General features: G+C 40.0%; 2 protein-coding genes across 3 annotated transcripts; one reads left to right on the top strand and one right to left on the bottom strand.

The window, feature by feature from the left end:
- The first annotated feature begins 417 nt into the window (after positions 1-417).
- hmbsb (hydroxymethylbilane synthase, b) lies at positions 418-8,861 on the top strand. Of its 2 annotated transcripts, none has more exons than XM_010872146.5 (14): positions 418-568; positions 2,269-2,322; positions 2,733-2,805; positions 2,896-2,945; positions 3,142-3,197; positions 3,496-3,573; positions 3,941-4,018; positions 4,119-4,194; positions 4,754-4,867; positions 5,171-5,209; positions 5,794-5,913; positions 6,363-6,416; positions 6,620-6,706; positions 6,824-8,861. In XM_010872146.5, exons 1-14 carry the CDS (start codon positions 545-547, stop codon positions 6,995-6,997), a joined length of 1,077 nt encoding a protein of 358 aa, XP_010870448.1. In that variant the 5' UTR covers positions 418-544; the 3' UTR covers positions 6,998-8,861. The 2 variants fall into 2 exon arrangements, with proteins under 2 accessions (XP_010870448.1, XP_010870439.1); XM_010872137.5 differs by lacking the exon at positions 418-568 and adding an exon at positions 1,972-2,092.
- Positions 8,862-11,136: 2,275 nt separating this feature from the next.
- Positions 11,137-12,244, bottom strand: tcnba (transcobalamin beta a). Its single transcript, XM_010872125.4, has 4 exons — positions 12,106-12,244; positions 11,891-12,035; positions 11,515-11,651; positions 11,137-11,415 (listed from the first exon to the last, which is right to left on the bottom strand). Exons 1-4 carry the CDS (start codon positions 12,176-12,178, stop codon positions 11,354-11,356), a joined length of 417 nt encoding a protein of 138 aa, XP_010870427.2. The 5' UTR covers positions 12,179-12,244; the 3' UTR covers positions 11,137-11,353.
- Between the last annotated feature and the right edge of the window lie 9,146 nt (positions 12,245-21,390).

Genomic DNA, 21,390 nt, shown 5'->3' on the forward strand with positions numbered 1-21,390 from the left:
TTCATGTGTTTGTAAAAAACCTTATGTAGGCCAAAACATGTAATAGATCAAAAATACTTTCTACTTTAGACGTTCAGGCGCGGCAGATTGGAGTGTTTATGTTATATAAATCCCTACTAAAAAGAACTATATATATTTATATATATATAAATAAAAACACCGCGGACCGGGTTGAATCAGGCATTCAGTGTTACTGGGCTAGATATTCCCATATTTGTGCGATGAGTAAAGTAACTATATAGTAGTTTATATATAGGCAATGCATGTACCCAAGAAATCAACGTGTGTTTACTGTTTCGTTTCATGTTATACATGAAGGGAATTATATCTGTAGGAAAACAAACAGGATTGTCTCGTTTGTAGACGGTCGTGAACGCATCCAAAGCACACGGAAGTAAAATGTCATTCCGTGAAGTGACGACAGAAAAGGCATCACTCGGCAGAATTACCCGTGTTACAAATAGCATTTTCTCCCCCATTTAGCTGGGTGGATTGCATTTTAAGTAATTCAACAATTCTGACTGATCATCACGACCACACTGAAATGTCGGGAGATACGAGCTCTCAGGTGAGAAGCTTGACATGCATGCGCAGTTTTTAGAGCCAACCTCTATCACGGCAAGAAGCAGGGGTTTTCAAACTACGGTCCCCGGAACCGCAGGTGTCCAAGGCAACCGCCAGGGGGTCCAAGGACATATAGGAGAATAATTATTTTCTCTTATCCCAAACAATGACACTCATATGTCTCTTATCCATTAATTACATTTTGGATTTGTTTGTTTGTCATTGTTGCTTTTTTGCTGTTCTAGATGGTTGTTCTTAATCCAGATGCAGTTATTATTTGGATGACAAAATATAATTTTGGGATCAGTTTTGCTTTTCACACAAAAAGCTCCCGTACAAAATAAATACATTTTTGTTTGGTAGCTTGCTTTAGAAACATGATATAAACTATTTCAGTATGAGATACCTTTGTATGAAATACATGTAAGATTAATGTTACATGGACAGGGGCTCAATTAATAAACTTGCTTTAGCAACCCACAATATAATGGTATTCATTTCATCATGCATATATCAAATCTGTTTCAGTGTAATACCCAGATTATTAGAAAATATAAAAAAATGAAATAATCAATTAAATGCTAATGCGTAATGAATAATGGTTTGTATTTTTTTGTAGTTTATGCTTTTTCCACAAATTTTGGTTTGGGTTTCTTTCTATATTAGGCCAATAAAAGTGTATAAAATTGAGGTCTATGAATATAGCAATCAAGTCACTGAAAACAGTTTATGTTCACAATTTCTCAATATACCCCACATTATATACTATGTTACGTATGAGGACATATACTTAGGTGTTAAGTTCTACCATTGTTAACAAATCCAGCAGCTACACCTCTTGAACTTGTAGATGCTAATGCAATGTTATGTAATATTATGGTTTAACTAAAGACTTTATAACCAACCTTTAGCTGTTTTGTCCTTTATAATTGCAGTAGAAAATATACTGGGTTAATTCAAGAACATTTTGAATTTGTTAAACTAAGCAGAGCTGGCACTAGCTTCTCAAGTGTTGTAAGTTTATCACATGAGGTAATGTATTGGGCCATGATTACTCCAAGTTTAGATTAAGCTAATGAATGAGTGATAATAAGAAAAGCATGCTGTTGTACCACCACCTTTTTTAATGGCAAGTGGTGGATCTTTTGCGACATAATTTCACTTCTGTGCCGTCATCATTTGATTTAAAGAAAAAATTGTCATTGTCACATTGGTCGTCTTGACATCCATCTGTTTCCTAACCATTTGAAAGAAATGCCGAAAAAAAGATCTCACCAGTCCATCACTACACCTCCCTGCTCATTTTAACTGACACAATGAATCGACACTTGACTTATCAGCTAGGACCAGGGAAATGTGGGTGGAGGCATGGTAGTTCAGTATCTCTTGGGAGAGGCTATACCTCTCCACTTGTCTGCACATAGACACCACAGTCATTCACAGCGCTTCAGACGACACAAAGGGCTGCTCTGTGTGTAGAAGCTAAGGTTTACTGAGAACTATGGAGGGACCTTACAAGTACATCAGGGTAAGAGGAAAGCAAGTCCAGTTATTTTAGTATCATTATATGCCGCTGGTAAATGTGTCTTACAGTGAAATGTGTTGATACAGTAGAAAGGGAATTAAGGGAAAATACAAAGCCTGGGCTGCTGAAAGAACATTTTTGGGGAAAATAGTTATTTTTGTCATGTGTTTTTCTAACAGGATGGGAATGGGAAGGTTACCCGGGTCATAAGAATTGGAACACGAAAGAGCCAGGTAAGATCTTGTTGGTGATTAAGTGGATCTGTGTAACATCGCAATTTGCTCTCAGTTTTACCAAGTTTTTGTTATCAGTAAAAGACGTTAGGGCTTAGCTTTAGAATACGGGGGGAAACTCTAAAGTGCTCCGACCTTTGATCAGATAAGATTCCCCCTTCTGTTCCATCAGATACAAGAGTGAGGAACGTCTGCCGCTCCTGTAGCAAAGATATTCCAATTACTGCTTATAATGTTTATACTTTTATTAAGGCTTATTGTGGTACACTGATTTGGTAATGCATGGTTGGACATTCTCATGTAGAATAGCCTGTTCAATATTGTTCAATATTATCCAAGAATGAACACAAAAAGAGTGGAGCCATACCAAGTGAACACCATTTCTTTATCTGTTAATTTTTTGACCTCAGCTGGCTCGTATTCAGACGGACAGTGTTGCAGAACAGTTGAAGGGCCTGTACCCCGATGTCCGCTTAGAAATCAGTAAGTTCAGTTGTTCTGTAATAAAATGTCTTTCTGTGCATCAGAAATATAATTGGCATTCACTGACTGTGTTTGGGTTCTCTGTTTCAGTTGGCATGACAACGACAGGGGACAAAATCCTTGATACAGCGTTATCAAAAGTAAACCCGTTTATAAAATGTATAATGCCTCCTTAGAACCAAACTATTGTCCAAATCATTAAAGATCTTGACTGAATAGTGGGCATAAACTACTGGTACCTCTTGCCCTTCAGATTACATCTATCCGCCACTGTATGTACATATAGATGTGTGGTCTAGGTTGAAAGTGTGACATATTTGCTTTTTCGAAATACAGATTGGGGAGAAGAGCCTCTTCACGAAAGAACTGGAGACTGCTCTGGAGAGGAACGAGTAAGTCTAACTTTGTCATTTGCAGTTAGCATTTTAGCTGTATCCACTTGACTAGCCCTGATCGGGTCAAGAACATCTTGTTTATATGAAGTTTTTACGGATTGGTGAGAGTTTATGTGTGTTTATGTGAAATCCTGAAAGGGGAAAGCCACTACTGGTGAACTGCCCCCTTCATTACAATGTGTCTTCAAAGCGTTAAGCAAAACCATAGATCTCTTCAAGAATGGGCGGATGTGAGTTTCCTCTGAAGGGTTCCAGAATAAATGGCTCTGTTGTAATTTGTCCCTGTCTCCTATAGGGTGGACTTGGTGGTTCACTCGTTGAAAGACTTGCCCACAGCTCTGCCTCCTGGTTTCACCATTGGAGCTGTGCTAAAGTAAGTTGGCACAATAGTGCCTCTGTGTGGATCCACAGAGAAATCCCACACAGTGTCCTCATTCATCTTGGCCTCTTTTGTTTATGTTCAAACATGCTGATTTGTTGTGAAACATCAATTTTGTTCACACCCTGCAATATATTTAATGACGTCGCAGTCTTTTTGCAGGTCCCTACATGTAGTTGTGACTGAAAATATAGATGTGACACTATTGGTTTAGCCAGCCTATTCATATTTGTCGGTTATTTTGAATGCTGAATGTACACTGCCGTTTATATCTTTGTGAATATCTACAATGTTTACCGTGGAATTAAGTAGTCTCTGGTATTTTAATGGTCATTTGATTTGTGCTTTGTTTCCTTTCAAGACGAGAGAACCCACATGACGCAGTCGTCTTGCATCCCAGAAACTTGGGGAAGTCCCTGAACAGCTTACCTGACAAGAGGTACAACACACATTAATTTTTCCTATGGCTTTGTTTGGAGTTCGTAACCATCTGATCTGACGAATGGGTGCTGATTGGTCTTGCTCCTGTTTTTTCATAGTGTTATTGGCACAAGTTCCCTGCGACGAGCTGCTCAGCTTAAAAAAAGATTCCCCCACCTGGAGTTTAAAGATATTGTATCCTTTCTCAAAGTGCTTGACAAGCCATTTTGAATATTCACCATACTATTTACTATATTATTTTACCTATTTACCATACTATTTACAATAATATGACTATACTATTTACCATACTACATTAAAAATATTTACAATACTATTTACTATATTATTTTACCTATTTACCATACTATTTACAATAATATGACTATACTATTTTCCATACTACTTAAAAAATATTTTCAATACTATTTACTATATTATTTTACCTATTTACCATACTATTTACAATAATATTACTATACTATTTACCATACTACTTAAAAATATTTACCATACTATTTACCATACTGTATAAAAACATTTACCATACTATTAACCATACTATTTACCATATTTAACATACTATTTAACATACTATTTAAAATATTTACCATACTATTTACCATACTCTTTATCTCACATTAAATATGAAAACGTCACACTGAGCAGGAACTTTATTACAAAATCCGATACAAATCAAATCGGCAGTGAAAACATGCAAAGATGTTTGAGTTTGTTTTCCTTAGTTTCCCAGCGAGGAAACCTCAACACCCGGTTAAAAAAGTTGGACGAGAAGGACGACTTCGCTGCCATAATTTTGGCTGCGGCTGGTCTCAGTCGCATGGGCTGGGAAAGCAGAGTCGGCCAGGTAGCCTCTTTCAGCAGCCGACATTCCAGCACTCACTGTCAAAGAGATACACATAGATTCATCTTGAGTACTCACTTCATCAAGATTTGACTGTGCATGTATTTTTTAATCATATTTGTTATGGATTTTTTATGCAAGACACCTGACCAAAAACTCTGGGACCTAGTGAAAGCTTATTGTTATTATTATTGTTAACATATCCATGTTACTTTAGTGTATAACTACGGGCCCCGAGATACTTAGCTTGATGACGTTGTCTTGAAAACACACCTGGCCTTACATCTTTGTATCTTTGTATTGCAGATCCTGGACCCTGAGGACTGTCTGTATGCAGTTGGGCAGGTGTGTCGTTTTACCTGATTACTGTTATTACTTTAACGATGGCTGTGTTTAGCTTCCCTCTGCGTACCAATGACACAGGTCATATACTGGATAGTTTTGGTAGGGAGTTGTGGCTGGGGATGGTGACCTGGGATGGGGACCTGGGATGATGGCCGGCGATGATGGCTGGGGCATGATGGCCAGGCATGGTTGCCGGGGGATGATGGCCGGGGGATGATGGTCGGGGATGATGGCCAGGGATGGTGGTCAGAGGAGGATGGCCGGGGGATGATGGCCAGGGATGGTGGTCGGAGGAGGATGGCCGGGGGATGGTGGCCAGGGATGATGGCCGGGGGATGATGGCTGGGGGATGGTGGCCGTGGGATGATGGCAATGAACAAATATAGTGGGTTAGTAAGAACATACTCTTGATACAGCGTTTTAGCCACGGTAATTACATACGTATCATTGTATGTACTTCACAGAACAACGTAAAGAGCTGCATCTGAGTTAGTAACCAATGTGTATTAAGGTCTCTACCTGTTTGACAGTGTCAGAACTTTGGTCTTAACTGACCAAGTGTCCTTTACTTGGATGTGTTCCAGGGGGCTCTGGCCATTGAGGTTCGGGCCAGAGACAAAGACATTGTGGAGATGGTGTCTGTCCTGCATGACCCAGAAACTGTCCTGCGCTGTATAGCTGAGCGAGCCTTCCTCAGACAACTGGTATGTTTTTTCAGTTTGTATCTTTGCTCTCTCTTTGTTCTTCTCTCTCTTCCCGCTCTCTCTTGTCTTTTTTTCTCACTAGATGCTGTATGTTATTGTATTGTCCAGTTTATCTGTGTTGTTGGCTGCTGGTACTGTATGTAGATGATAATAAAGACACAGTTTGCCAGACACAGAATAGCTGGACTACAAAGCATGCTCAGTGGAAATCTCTGTTGAAAGATCTCGATTTGGCCTACTCTGTCTTGCAAACTGGCCTTTAAGAATGAACTTGATAGTGGAGCAGGAAAAATTAAAGAGCGAAATCATAATCTTCACAAGGAAAATTATTTAATGTCATGCTTTGTAAAGTATGTGAACTATACTGAACTGTACTTGACCTGAATGTCTACATGTTATATTTACTGTCTACACTCGAGTGTGATCACGTTCCCTTTCACTTGTCGTAGGAGGGAGGTTGCAGTGTCCCTGTTGCTGTCCACACCGAAGTCAAGGAATGTCAGGTAAGGGCTGGTGACATCTGTTAACATGTGTGTGCGTGTCAGTGCGTGTCAGTGCGTGTCAGTGCGCGTCAGTGCGCGTCAGTGCGCGTCAGTGCGCGTCAGTGCGTGTCAGTGCGTATCAGTGCGTCAGTGAGTGTCAGTGCGTGTCAGTGCGTGTCAGTGCGTGTCAGTGCACGTCTAACTGTTAGGTGACGTTTCCGCAGCTCTACCTGACGGGAGCCGTGTTCAGCCTGGACGGCTCAAACAGTCTCAAGGACACCATGCAGACCAGCGTCGCTTCAGACAGTGAGGTCAGACAACCGACTCCCCTCCCCAAGTCAGAACACAGATGTCTTCTCATTACATATGTCAGCGCCCCCTGCAGGGCACATATTAGGTTTATCCAGGTTTTCCTTCCTTTACATTAGGGGGAAGAACAGGTGGATGAGCGCAGCCAGAGAGTTGGAGTCACAGCAAACAACGTGCCAGGTCCGGCCCAAGACGCTGCCGAGAAGCTGGGTTTAGACATGGCCAATCTTCTGCTGAGTAAAGGGGCTAAGGAGATACTCACTGTGGCCAGGCAGCTCAATGATGCACGGTGAACTGACCCTGGGTCATTCTGGCTGGGTCAGGAGACGTGTCTTGTATGGCACACAAATCCACATTGATATTCTGGCCCTCACAGGGCTGACAGAGGACTCTATGATTAATTATAGCAATGTCAACAGCACCAGACCTGGTTTTAAATAGTTTTTTTTTTTAGTTCAGTGTTTGATTAGGCCTACCTGGAGTGCCGAATGGGCGGATTTTGCACCATGAGAACTAATCTCTGGGTCCTGTAGCGCTAGCTAAGCTCAGTCAAGCACTTTTGAAGTATTTCAGAAGAAACCAATGATATTTGAATTTGAATTGAATGTCTGGTCACCATTTTGAACAGTATTATTTCCTTGCTTCAGGCACTTAAAATGTTGAATAAACATCCTGTTTAGTAATATTGAATGTTGTCTGGAACATCTGAAAAGGTTTTGTCATTTTGATTTTCAGACAACATTATTTTTTCTCTCTCTGACAGTTAAGTGCCATGCAGAGATGGGATTTTTGGATTTAACACACCTGTTACACTTGAAAATGTAAGGGACAGGACGCACAGGTCTGCAAATAGATATATAGTTTAATACAAATCATAATGAAATGAACACAAGCAGAAGCCAGTGTTCAACAGTTTAACTCGAGGCCTTTTGGGGAAAGCATGGAAAATGTATGTTTTGTTAAATGCAGGTTGTAGCCATCATGTACTATTAGGATGCATTACTGTTGGGATCATGCCACCAGTTTCATCAATAGAGCTTTGGTTATCCTGTTCCATGAGTTACGTGTCAGATCAGTGAGTTACGTGTCAGATCAGTGAGTTACGTGTCAGATCAGTGAGTTACGTGTCAGATCAGTGAGTTACGTGTCAGATCAGTGAGTTACGTGTCAGATCAGTGAGTTACGTGTCAGATCAGTGTGTTACGTGTCAGATCAGTGAGTTACGTGTCAGATCAGTGAGTTACATGTCAGATCAGTGAGTACATACAAACTATGGGCCGAAGAAAAATCCTGAAATGAGTCAGACCGTGCCTTAAACTGTTTGTTTATGACAATAGAGTGTTTATTATTATTAATATTATGTGTATATATTAATTTCTTTTTCTCCTGATCATTGAAATACAATGTCAGGATAGCAAGCTGCAGGTAGACATACACTGGATGCAGTGTGGAATTTATTGTGATATTTACATTTTAAAGGTGTTAACATAAGTTCAGTACATTCTGATCACTGGGAGGATGGTAAAATGTTTGCTTGTTTTGCCAAACCAATTTAAAGAGTTTTGAGCAATGTGAAATAATTTCCAGCACTGTACCTTTCGGTACGGTACGTGTTTAAATATGTGTTTAAATGATGAAAGGTATTAATGGTAATGAATTGAATGTAATGTGCATTTGTTAACAAATTAAGCCTTCAAAGACCTTTGTTTTGTGCCTTACCCGGTTTAAATGGATGTGGTGTGTACACAGCCTTTCTCCCTACCTAATACAACCTGATTACCTTGAACCTGACACATTGCTACTAAATGCACCACCATTAACGTGCACAGGTTGTGACCCTGTTGTGACCCCTGTCATTTATATTTACCAGAAGGGTCGATGTAAGACAATGTTGTGTTACGTGGTGTTATGTTGTTTGAATATTTTGTTGCTTGAATGACCAAGTTTGTGCCATATTTCAGTTTGCAGTTTTAGCTGCGTTGCTCAGACTATCAAATGACTTAGTGACATGATTGATTGTGGATATGTAATGAAGTGTGAAATAGTCATGTTTTGTCCATTTCATTAAATGTCATATATAAGAGCCAGTTTTAAATAAAGCTAGCTTATACATTCAAAGAATTCTATTTTATTCCAAGTTTATTCAGCCAATTTTGTGTAGACCAGTGTTTTCAGAGACACTATATAAAAAATTTATTTAAAGATACTTTTAGATGCATTTTAGGAAATATGAAACAAATTAAATAATGTATGACATATTTGGGAATGTAAATATTTTTATATTTCAAATTTATATTTTGGGTGTAAAGAAATCATACCCATATTTTTTATTCGTCTCGCCCTAGTCAATACACTTTCCGGTTTTCAAGAAAGAGATTTTCATGTTTTCATGTTTTTATTCCATACCATGAGGTCAAAAAAACTCTTAAATTGTTAAAATAATGATGCATTTTTGTGTAAGAGAAATTTGGAAATATTCCAAATATATGTGTGAGGTCACATCTGATTAAATATGCCAATGACTGTTAATTTGGGTTCAATACAATTGGCCAATCAGGGCTGTGTATCTAAATTATGGTTTATTGATGAGTTGGACATGTAACTACTAAGAATGCACAATTTACAAATTAAGGTCAGGTCTACAATTCACCACTCTGATAGCAGTATGTGTAGAGCAAAGCTGTAATTAAAAGGGCATTATGTGAAGTTTTTGCAATGTAATACAAATTTAGTCTGTGTCAACTTGAAGGCATTGGGTCACTCCTTGCCTAGACATACTGTATGTCAGCAGGCCTTAAGAATGTCAGTGAAGAGCAACCGATTCCAGTCGGTAGGAAAGGGCCAGTTTCATGACTTTGTTATAAATTACATTTATATTAACTATATCTTGTATGGTGAAAGGAATATTATTTGTGTGTTCTACCGAGACCTGGGAGGGGACTTTTTGCTGCTTTCACTGTACCCTTAAAGTAAGTTTGTTTTGCACGTTTTTGATAAGTCTTATCCGTCTCTGACATCTGAGCCAGTATTGAGGTTAAGTATCTGGGGTTACCTCTGTGGAGGACAACTTTCCTTTCTTCTTTGTATTTGTCTTCTTTATTCTCATACAGAGAGAATACTTCAGTGGATTCAGTACTAACAGGGTGTTCACTGTTTGCACGGCATGAGTTTCACAACTCCTGTCATTGTCGTTTATTACGAAGACTTGTTTGGGGGTCTGTGAAACCTGGCACATTTTGCATTAGAAAATGTCTGTAATACAGTATATCAGCATTAATGATGGTGTTCCACAACATTTACTTACCAGAAATGATTTGGGGTGCTTAGAAATGTGCAGTTTCTTCTTGCAAACGGAAAAAAGCTGAATGCTCCCTGACATTCATTGGCCTCAATAGGACACGTGATCAACTCTCCTCAAACGAGCAATGGCAGACTGGCAAACAAAATTCCTCTCTCACTCTTGTTGGAAAAGTTAAACACTGAGCACTAACTTTCTGTTAAAGGTAGAAAATAAACACTGAATAGTTCAGGGAATCATTGTGCCATCTAAATGTGATTTTTTTAATATATTTTCTAAACTAAAAAATATATTTTTAACCAAAAGTCTAAATAAAACTTGGGGTAAAGGGAAGAGTCATTTTCAATGTGCTGGTATTGTAATTCAGCAAACTTCCAAAAGGCTGACAAAAATGAGAGATATCCCCTTTAGCAGAATACATTGTGAATTAAGAATGTCTTTAGGTGACTTTAAGCACTTTTTTGTGACCTAGGTTACCACCACATCTATCATTTAATGAGACGAATTGTGACGATTGATTCTGTCCCATTAAAACAGAGCAGTGCACCCACCCCCAGGAAATAACCCGCTGCACTCCTGAAGAAAATGTTTATTTGGTACTGATGTGGCTGAGACAAGATGAGGTCACTTTTCAAGAACATCTAGTGAATCCCAATACAGAACTTATTCTCTACAAACATTTTGGAGTGCCATCCATGGCCAAGTGTTCCTGATGAAACTCAGAATGTGACTTCCACTGAGTGACTAGGGGTTTAATGAACACATCCACTTCGGGACACACTTGTTATTTAAGATGAAATTGCCTGTGGTCCATTTTTGAATGAACCAGTCAGTTGTGTGGTATTGTGTTGTCCTAAAGTAAATAAGCCTTAGCACTCACTGTGACAACCTGACTTGGGAATATACCAGTTGTGAGATTGTTTACACATTTTATCTAGATAATTTGCTGATAATTTTTTTTTAGAAAAGTTGGAGCTCGTTAGGGGTTGTTGAACAGTTTCACGGACACGGACAAACCTTAATATTTATAATGTTAATCCCATGGTCATCATTTCGATTCATTAGTTCAGTAAAAGTTGTTCTTAAAACGCATGTTGACATGTATGATTCATAGAAACTACCACAAACATCACAGTCGGATAATAATGTCTTTATTTGTTGTTAAAACGGCTAGACTGATCTTAACTTACATTACATTACTGAAAAAGATTGCAAGCATTATTTTATGATTTTCCTTTAATGACATATGTTGATACATGTCCAATAATGATACACAATGATACATGTTGTTAAACCGCTTGACACTTTTTCAAATCATTGAACAGTAGCAGTAAGAAAGCTTTCTGAGGGTTCACCATTTTGTAAATTTCAGGATGATGGTATCATTTGGATTTGGGATGTAACAGCCGATACCTGTTGAAATAAGGTTGTTGAAATTATTAAATTACTTTCCCCATTAAAATGTTCCCTTGTCAGGGAGGGTTGGGACGAGAGATTTCCATGGTTACTCACCCACATCAGGTCTGATTATAACCCCATTACTATTCTTCACAAGGAGCTCCCAGTAAGTGTGCTCAGCATCGTCCCCGGCAACCCCGTTCACACTGACCAGGAAGGGGCCGTAGTTGGGATCTTCTCTGTAGGTAAATCTGGAAGAACAACGCTACCTGAATACTGGCATAACATGTCATCGCTGACACGCTCACCTGTCAATCATTACGTCTCGTATCAAAACTACAGCAAGAATATTAAACTGGAAACACCCTATTACCCCATGTCATGCAATAAGTAGTAAAGAACACTGTCTGTAAATTGTAATGGATGATGAGTACTCAAACTGCATGAGTGAGTTGTTCTAGAAATCAGTCAGAACTGGGAATTGACTGACTTGAAGTCTGTGTTGGTCTCCTGTAGTCTCCTCATGGCACCAAGTAAGATCCCCCTGAAGACGATCTCAGTGGTGTGGGTCACATTGGGTGCATTGGAGATGCTGTTGACTATCATCAGCTGGATGGGACTTGTTTCAACAGACTCTGTAAAAATAAGGTAAGTGTAGCTACACCGTTGCAAAGACGTAAACATTTTAACGTTTCTTTCAATTACCTTTAGTCAGAATCCCAGGAACCAGCAACAGCAGAGCTGCAGACAGAAGAGTTGCTGTGGTCATCATACTCATCCTGTGTTCAGATGGAGGATCGGCCGGGACTGAACAGTACTGCACTCCCTATCAGCTTTTAACATTACTCTGATAGCCACTCCTTTAGTAGCCTTATTCCCAGAAATGTCCGCCCAAACAGCCAGGAGACAAGTTAATGCCTGTTCCTTATCTAAACAACACACTGCCAATAATTCTTTCCTTGTCACTTCCATTTATTTGTGTTGCAAAAGAAGTCTATTGTGCTTTGTGAAGCCTACCGCTAAAGTCAATATCTTGTGTTTGTCATATTTGATGTGCATTGGCCTCAGCTGTTTTAGGGCACTTTGAAGGGGCAATCTGCAGTTGCTACATTAGACATGATTTATTTTACAAATCCTACGCCATAAGGTGGTGAGGAACTTTTGGCCTACTTTGTGATGTCACCAAATGTATCTCATTGAGTTGATCAGTGACTGTTCATGTTCAAGTGTATACTATTCTATCAGCAAATCAGGGCTGTGTGAAAAGGTACACACACTGATTTATTAGAATTGAAAGAAAAAAATGAAATAGATGACTTAGTAATGAAAAAACATAATTTTATCACCCTGAAAGCCGTCTAGGCTAAAACAAAGGATCATTTTTCTCTCAGCTTTCGTTTAAATCTTGCCATCTAGTGTGTCAAAAATTTAGTCAATGCCTTTTATGTTTATTTTCTGATTTAAAATTATGTATTAGGTTCTGAATTTACAAAAGGTTTCTGTAATATTATGAATAATACATCAGACCAAATAATATACATTTGATAAAAATACATTAAATTATGTAAAAAAAAAAAATCTAACACAAACGGTTGCAATAGGACAGTCAGGTAGATGTCACAAAAAAGTGTTCACACACAAACATTTTCTTTAACTCATAATCTTATTGCAAGTGATTAATTAACAACTGTATGTTATATTCAACAGCCTTTTTACAGTCTTTAAATTGGTGCACACTAAATAGAGAGTGAGCATGTGCAAAATAACACATGGAAATTCTGTCAATGATTGATCAGCCAACCATCATTCAAGGTCGGATTTTAAAAAAGTATAGGTCATATCTTCAATGGACTATTGCTTAACTGGCAAGTACTTTGAAAAGTAAATTTGGTTTATCAGTAAGTCACCATACTGTCACACCATTTGTGTACATACATTTATTATTAATGACAAATGTTTAATCTGAATAGAACTATGTGTTTATATAAAACGTGACCATATCCAACTAGAACAATCGTATCTGCTGGGGGGTAAAGTGTTGTGGGTTTGATTCCACAGCCAAAAGGCAATGTATTATTTGTTTATAGTTCTTCAAAACTTTGAATAGGCAAGACAATATCTCAGTCACAAACTATTAATTAAAAACATTAGAAACACCTTAAAAAATAGACATTATGTGGAGAATAAGATAACGGTTGTTTAATCTTTTGAAATAATGGGTCAACAGTGAGATATTTGTATCTTTTCAAGTAAGAATGGAAATAATGTGTCGCTGACTTCTGAAAGATCATGAAGGGAGAGGAGCCTGTAAGACAAGACAACCCCCCTGGTGCTTTAAGGGTAATTCCTAAAGTTATTTTGTCTGTGTTTGTGTGTATAAATGTACAGACACAGTACGAGGACACTGAACATTTGTATTAAGTTTCTTTCCTATACTTACTGTACACCAGAATTGTGTTTTAAAGAAGGGTAAGGCCTTGTTGAAGAGATCAGGCTTAAAGGGACATTTCACCCTGGGGGAGACTTAGGTGGTTAAGATTCCTGGCAGAGGCGGTCACGTTTCGATGGAGTCCATAATATCATCTATCCTAGTTGTCCATGGCCTTTGGAATAAAAATAGTCCCACAACACCACCACGATACTACGCAGTACTTCACAGTGGGCATAAGTAACTTTTCTGCATGGCTATCTGTCTGTCTACGCCAAATTCACCTTTGGTGTCAGATGAGACCATAATAAAGTTCCAGTAATGTTTGGCAAATTGTAGGCACTTGAGTTTGTTGTTTGGTGACAGTAAAGGCTTTTTTATGGCAAACCTTCCAAATAACATGGTTATGTAACAGGGATGATAGCTGTGGGACTTCCTGAGCCCAGGTGACACCGTTGAGGGGAAACATCCTTTTAATTACCTTCTTTACCAAACCGAAAACCATAAAAGGAGCGGCAGACCGCAAACTGATGGCACACGCTAGCACAAACAATGGAACAAACTCAGGAAAAACAGAGCAACTTAAATAGGGTCCCCAATTAGAGGCTAGGGCTTGACACCAAGACCCAATTAACAATTCTCAAGCTGTGATCCTTGGAGACACTTTGGCCACTCGAACCATCCTGCTGACTGTGCATGGGGTCAATCTTCAGACTTCCATCTATTCACATCCAGGCCAATTGTTAGCATCTCCAGTTGCTTTAAACATCCTAATTATTGCCCAGATTTTCAACTGATGAGCAATTTTCTTATATCCAGGTTTGTGCAGCTAAACAACCTTTTGTTTCACATCATTATTGTATTCTCTGGTCTGTCCCGTAATGAAATGAGAATTTGGCATGTTTGTTCACTCACATTTATACTCCAGTGAAACAGGAAGTGTTCCTTATCACTCAGGTGAATTCTGGCAATACAAAAAAAAGTTTTTAAAAAAAGAATGCCACCCACTAGACTTTCTGGTCCGTTTTTGTTCTGGGAGTCGCATTACCTCAGGAGTCACCAGGGCTAGATGGCATTCCGGGTCGTGTCCTCAGGGGGTGCCCCGACCAGCTAGCGGAGGTTTTCACCTCCATATTCAACCTCTCCCTGTCTCTGTCTGCAGTCCCCACCTGCTTCAAGCAGATCGCCATTGTTCCATTCCCGAAGAAACCTTCCATCACCTGCCTGAATGACTACTGCCCTGTAACACTGACCTCCATCGTCATGAAGTGCTTCAAGCGGCTGGTCAGAACCCACATCTGCTCCACCCTTCCTGACACCTTGCATACCGCCCCGATAGATCTACAGTCGGTGCCATCGCCGTGACGATACACACCGCCCTCTCCCACCTGGAAAAAGGCAACACATACATGAGGATGCTGTTCGTGGACCACAGCTCTGCATTCAACACTATTGTGCCCACTAAGCTCAGGACCCTGGGACTTAAAACCTTCCTTTTTGATTGGATCCTGGACTTACTGACGGGCGGATCCCTGGTGTTGAGAATGAGCAACCTCACTTCCTCTGCACTGATCCTGAGCACCGGAGCCCCTCAGGGCTGTGTACTCAGTCCCCTCCTGTACACCCTGTTCACGCATGACTGAGTGGTCACACACGGCTCCAACACCATCCTTAAATTTGTGGACGACACAACCCTCCTGGGTCTCATCTCCAACAATGATGAGACCGCTTACAGAAAGGAAGTAAAGAACCTGGCAAAATGGTGCCAGGACAACAACCTCTCTCTCATCGTCTGCACGACTAAGGACATGATTGTGGACTTCAGGAAGGGGCAGAGGGTGGACCCACCAGAGGGTGCTAAAGTCTGCAGAGCACATCATCAGCTTCCATCTCTCCACCGTGCAAGGCATCTACCACATTGTTATGTGTATTATGGCTATATTGTTTGCTTTACGTATTTCTTAACTTTTACTACGTAGATGTCGTGTGCCATATCACAAGAGTTTAATTGTTCAGAATGACACTGTGTTATTTGATAAAAAAAAAAAAACGTTGAAATTATTTGACCAGCAGATGTCGCCAGTGTGTGATATTTTGAGTGTTTCGAAACTGAAAAAAATGTCTGCAATTGTTTGAATTGGCTGGATGTTTCGAAAAGGTTTCTCCCATCACTAGTCATCTGGCCACCTGTCGAGCCCAACCTGCCCGGCGCCCTAGGAAGCATCCCGTCTTACCTAACACCACAGTCCCTGCTCCGCATTCGCCCACCAACCAGAGTTCACCCCAAATACTGTTTTGGGGTGCCTATGGGGCCCTCCAAGGGAGGCCAGGTTGGAGGGGTTCCCTGAGGAGCCACTAACACCACCACCACAGGAGTGGGTAGAGGGGCCCCCGCTGCCACCCTCGGAGGGGTGGTCCAACGAGCCCCTACTGTTGTCTCCTCGTCCTCCCGAGGCAGGGTGGCCGCCTCCTCTTGCTTCTGCTCCTCCTGATTCCTCCCCGTCTCCTGATCCCCCACGGGCTCCTGATCACCTGTCTTGTTTAGTCTGGTCACCTGTTCCTCATTAACCCCTTGTTTACTGCAGTTCCTATTTAAGTTCCTCCTGCCCCTGTGTTTCTTGCTGGTCTTTGTTGCTGTCGCTTTCGATGTTGCCTGCTCCTTGTTACTTGTATTGCTGCCGTTTTTAGCCTTTTGTTTTTTCATTAAGTCTGTTTATCAAAATACCTTTTTGTTTAAGCAACCTCTGTGCCTGTATCCTGCACCCTGGCGATCATGACAGTGAAAGGTGGATTGACTGAGACCTCCCCACAGTCTGGAAAATTGATTGAGCTTGATCAGACAATCTAATGTTGTGACTTGAATCTGAATAACTATGTTTCACTTTCCCTCAGCTAGGTTGAGGGTTAGGGTTAGCTTACCAGCTTAGCCACTCATTTGAAATAACTCCAATGATATGCTTGTTTTCTACTTCATCCTCTGGCCTCATTTGAATTTGTACCATGCTTGTTGTTACTGTGTCATACATCGCAAAAGCGTAGTAAAATAGGTTTTCCAATGCAGTTAAAAGCTTTACCTTTCACCTTTGTCTTTTTACTTTGGGTTTTTGTCATTTTGGAGAAAGGTTTTGAGAGTGGTATACATAGATTCTCATGTTTACTTTCTCACATGCTTTTCTTGTTTTGTTACATTTACTTACTGATGAAAATGCTATCAACCAGGAAATGTTGAAGTTACACATTGCATCTTGTGATGTTGTTGCAGTTTGACTGACACCCATACCATTGAGCTAGCAATGACTTTCCAGGAAGTATTCTGACTTCAATAAAATCTGTTTTTAAAATACTTAATGCATAAAAAAAAACTGCATATCACTGTTTGAGAACATATTTAGATACTTTTTATTGATTGTTTAGTCAAATTAAAACAACTGTTTTTTTTTATTTAGACATAACAGCAAATTATTGCATTCCTTATTTTGTTGCATAATAGCACTTTTCACATTATAAAACAGTATGTGTTAGGAGTTTTCTCAATGTTCACCATTTTGTATACTTCAAGATGATGATGTCATTTCGTTTTGGGATGTAACAGCCAATACCTGTGGAAATGAAGTCCAAATTAATGACAGTGTGTTTACATACAATTGTTACAAATACAAACAGCCGGAGGCAGGGCCTTTTCTCATAGAGCCCACTACTGTGGAATGATCTGTCAATTAAGGTTAGAAATGCAAACTCCAGGTGGGCTCTTGTCGCCCCTGGGATGCCCTCCCTCCAATGCCTTTTGGGGGAAGAGTCACTGGCTTGTTGTTGTCTCTCTGTTGCGCACTGGTGCAATTGGGCTGTACTCTGCTGGCAATACTCGGCCCTCATTCAGTGTGGTTGCAGCCCCCTGTCTGGGGGGGGCCACAGTGTCGCCGGACCCCACCTATCTCAGTCCCAAGGTCTTACGCTGCTATACTATTGTGCTGGGGAATTGGGTCAGTTCTCCTTCCCCACTAAGTTCTCTTTCTCCACTATAAATCGTTGTTGATATGAGGAATGCTTTTTCTGAATTTTCCCAGTCTCCTCCTGTTTTTAACTTGAGGAGGACCTGAGGTCCTGGTCCACACCTGCGGAGTACCTGGTTTGTGGGGACCGTTGCTGTCCCCGTCCTTGTCCATCTGGTCATACTTCTGACCTAGTCTAAATTTAAATAGAATAGATTTAGCCCACATGCATTTATAAATTATCCCAATTGGACTCTTAATATCTCACCCGGCACAGCCAGAAGAGGACTGGTCACCTCTCAGAGCCTGGGTTCTCTCTAGGTTTCTTCCTAAATTTCGGCCTTCTTAGGGAGTTTTTCCTAGCCACTGAAATTCAACACTACTGTTGTTTGCTCTTTGGGGTTTAAGGCCGGGTGTTTGTGTAAAAGCACTTTGTGACAACTGTTGTAAAAAGGGCTTTATAAATACATTTGATTGATTGACTGATTACATTTTCTTTCATTTTCTTGATTTCCAGAAGGCTGTTACTTTTAGAAGTACATATGAAGAGTTTTGAAAGGCTGCACACTGTATTAGGGGGATATTGGGGAAAGCTATGCTGCTTTCAAAGTTGCTAAACTTGTAAACCCACTTTTAGAAAATGCCCATGAAAGATCTAGAGTTTTTCAGACCAGCTAAATAGCTATTTTTGTGTGGGGCTATTCATCATCGTCCACACCTTCTAAAGCCTTAGTACCACCCATCTGTTAAGATTTCACATGTGAATGGACTGCATTGTGAATGGATCTCTTGTCTCCTTTGTCTTGTCAGCTAAACAAGGAAATGGGCACAAGATACATCGAGAGCAGCAGCGTTGTTGAGAGGTGTATCAGCAACTTCTGTAATTGTCCATTACTTTATCTGTCAAGGAAAACCTCCTATGGTAATGATTAACTAAGCTGACCAGTGAAGGCCACATTCGGAGAAGATGACATTCTGTGCACCCAACCACTCAGCCCTGCAAAGCAATGCAGTTGTTAGAGGCTTCGGCCATTAAGTCTTTAAAACGGTGTCCACCCTATTCATTACACATAGTATTCCTACTTTTGGGGGCGAAAAACTGTACTGAGATCAGACGTTTGATTGATGAGAAAATGTCAGCTCGGTTCCATCTCACCCCTTGTGTTTTCATTGCCCGGCGACTGATCTGACCTCAAGGAATTTTCAGGTGACTCTCCAAGTTAACCACTCCTACACAAATGTACTTGATTGGTCAAACAGTGCAGAAGAGGACCTCACTAGGAAGTGTACAGTATACTACCATCAAGACCCCGCATATCCCCATCTTGCAAGTTTGATAAAATTTTGTGTGATTTGACAGACCATTCATGACCATTCTCTCAGGTTGTTCAACCCCACCATTAACTCAGTTAATTGTGACATGATAGGGAGGACACTGTCTTTTCCCAACATACATCAGGTTGGTTCCAGAAAGAGTACAGAGCAAAGACATTCGACATGGAGACATGTCCATACTGTATACTCATTATTTATGTATTCCATATGGCCCTGAGAGTAGGAACTAGCTTTGTAAATTCCTTTCTGAAACCAACCACAAATTCTATTTATTTCTGTATCATCTGGTATGTTTCTTCCTGATGTTATGAATGAAGGCCCAGATAACAGCTCCTAGCCCATTCACTCCTCACAACATTCTGTAACTTTTTTTAAGAAAACCGTCATGGTGCAGAAAGAAACAAATGTATAAAGCTATTCTGCACACTCGGTCATTCATTTAGACAATGTTTCTCAACCCTGTTTTAGATCTCATACAGGGCAGTGGGGTAGTTTCTCAACCCCTGCATCCAGGAGCAGGGTTGAGAAACACTGATCTAAGAGAAAATAATGGAGTTTTAATGTACATTTCCTGCAATGCTGCACATTTTGCCATGAGGCTGAAAGAATGTTTCGAAGCATTGAAACTGATAATTCCACCCATTAGGCTACAGGTGTCCTGTTTGCCCGCTCTTGAATCCTGCCCTGCTTTTTGAGCCAAATCTTTTAAATCTAAAAAGCATTCGCTCTAAAAAAAATGAATCCAGCCTTAATAAAGGCTTTTCAGATTCACAGTGATTTTCATTTATGTGCTTTATTTAGCTGGCAGGCTATGTCCTTGTGGGCTCCACTGTTTTGACATTTTGGTTTTTTTAGACAGTTGTTGGTGTAGATTTTAATTTTTTTTGCTTGTTTCAGATCAGTCACTTCAAACACTGGTTGAAGTAAATTGAGTGGAGACTTAATTTCCGGGATCTGGTTGAAGTAAACATTTTAACTTTTTAGTAGAGCTTTTTGGGTACAGGAAAAAGTGTGCCTGGAAGAACCACAAACACGAAACACTATCCATGTCTTACTTGTATGTAAAAGCTGACAGGATATGGTGGCTGCGCAAGGCTAAGTAAAAATGCCTAGCCTAAAAAAGCAAAATCCAATTGCATAGGTAGAGCAAGGCTAAACGTGTAAAAGCTAAAGAGTTTCTCTCACATTTTCTCCAATTTGTCTGAGAATCAAGATTACATGGTAAATGAAGTAATTCTGAACCAAAAGTTGGATACTATGAAACCCATACAACAATGAGATACATTACACACTTGTGATAGTTAGTCATGCTGGCTGGTACAGAATAGAATTAAACTCATTATCTTGAGTCAGGACAAGTTTTGGAATTTCATAAGACGAGGACTGATTGTTTTGTGTCCTCTGTGATCTGGGGTACAGAATATTGAAGGAAAACACTTGAATACTTTAAAACCGTCTGAATTTGTGTGAGCTGTTATGCAGGCCAATCATGTTTTGATTATAAATGACATGCTTGTTGACTTGCCAATCTTGGTTGGTTACATATACTGCTGCCTCCAAAAGGTCTTGAACTGATTTTCAGTCAATTACTGATAAAAGAAAGACAATGGCAGGTTCAGTCAAAATGTTTCAAAGTTAAACTCCAAATGGTTGCTGTGACTGCCATTGGTTATGAACATACATCACTCTTCAAATGTATTGAATGAATGCAAAAGTCAAGCCCACATCCTTCACACTAAAAGTCATTGCAGTCATATCTCCCCCTACAGCTACGGTGAAGCAACTGAAAAGTTAGCAAATTTCATGTTCATGTCTGAACTTGTGTTGCTGTCTCAGAGTCCTGAGACTCTCTTAAAGTCTCTTAGAAATGCAGATTCCAGTTGACTAGCGGTGGCACGTTGGCATCGTCTTGTAGGTGGGCCTCAATATTGTCTCTGACAACCGGAAAGAAGAACAATGTTATGAACATACCTTAAAGATATGAAACACAGACAAACGTGTATAGACACCTATACACACATAGGCCCACTGTGTTATTTACTGTTCCTAAATAATTCCTGTTTGCCCTCAACCTTTTCCAAAGTCTAGATAAATAGACTGTGAAACAGATGTAGGTTTATATAACAGTACATGTAGCCTTCAGTGTCGGCAACAAAGAATAGATTAACAACTCATAGACAGATGTTTCCCTGCATAGCAAGATTCCATTCATAATCTTACGTCATTCGAAATGAGAAG

Source organism: Esox lucius, chromosome 1 (genome assembly GCF_011004845.1).
Source record: "Esox lucius isolate fEsoLuc1 chromosome 1, fEsoLuc1.pri, whole genome shotgun sequence".
In the NCBI taxonomy this organism is placed as follows: Eukaryota; Metazoa; Chordata; class Actinopteri; order Esociformes; family Esocidae; genus Esox; species Esox lucius.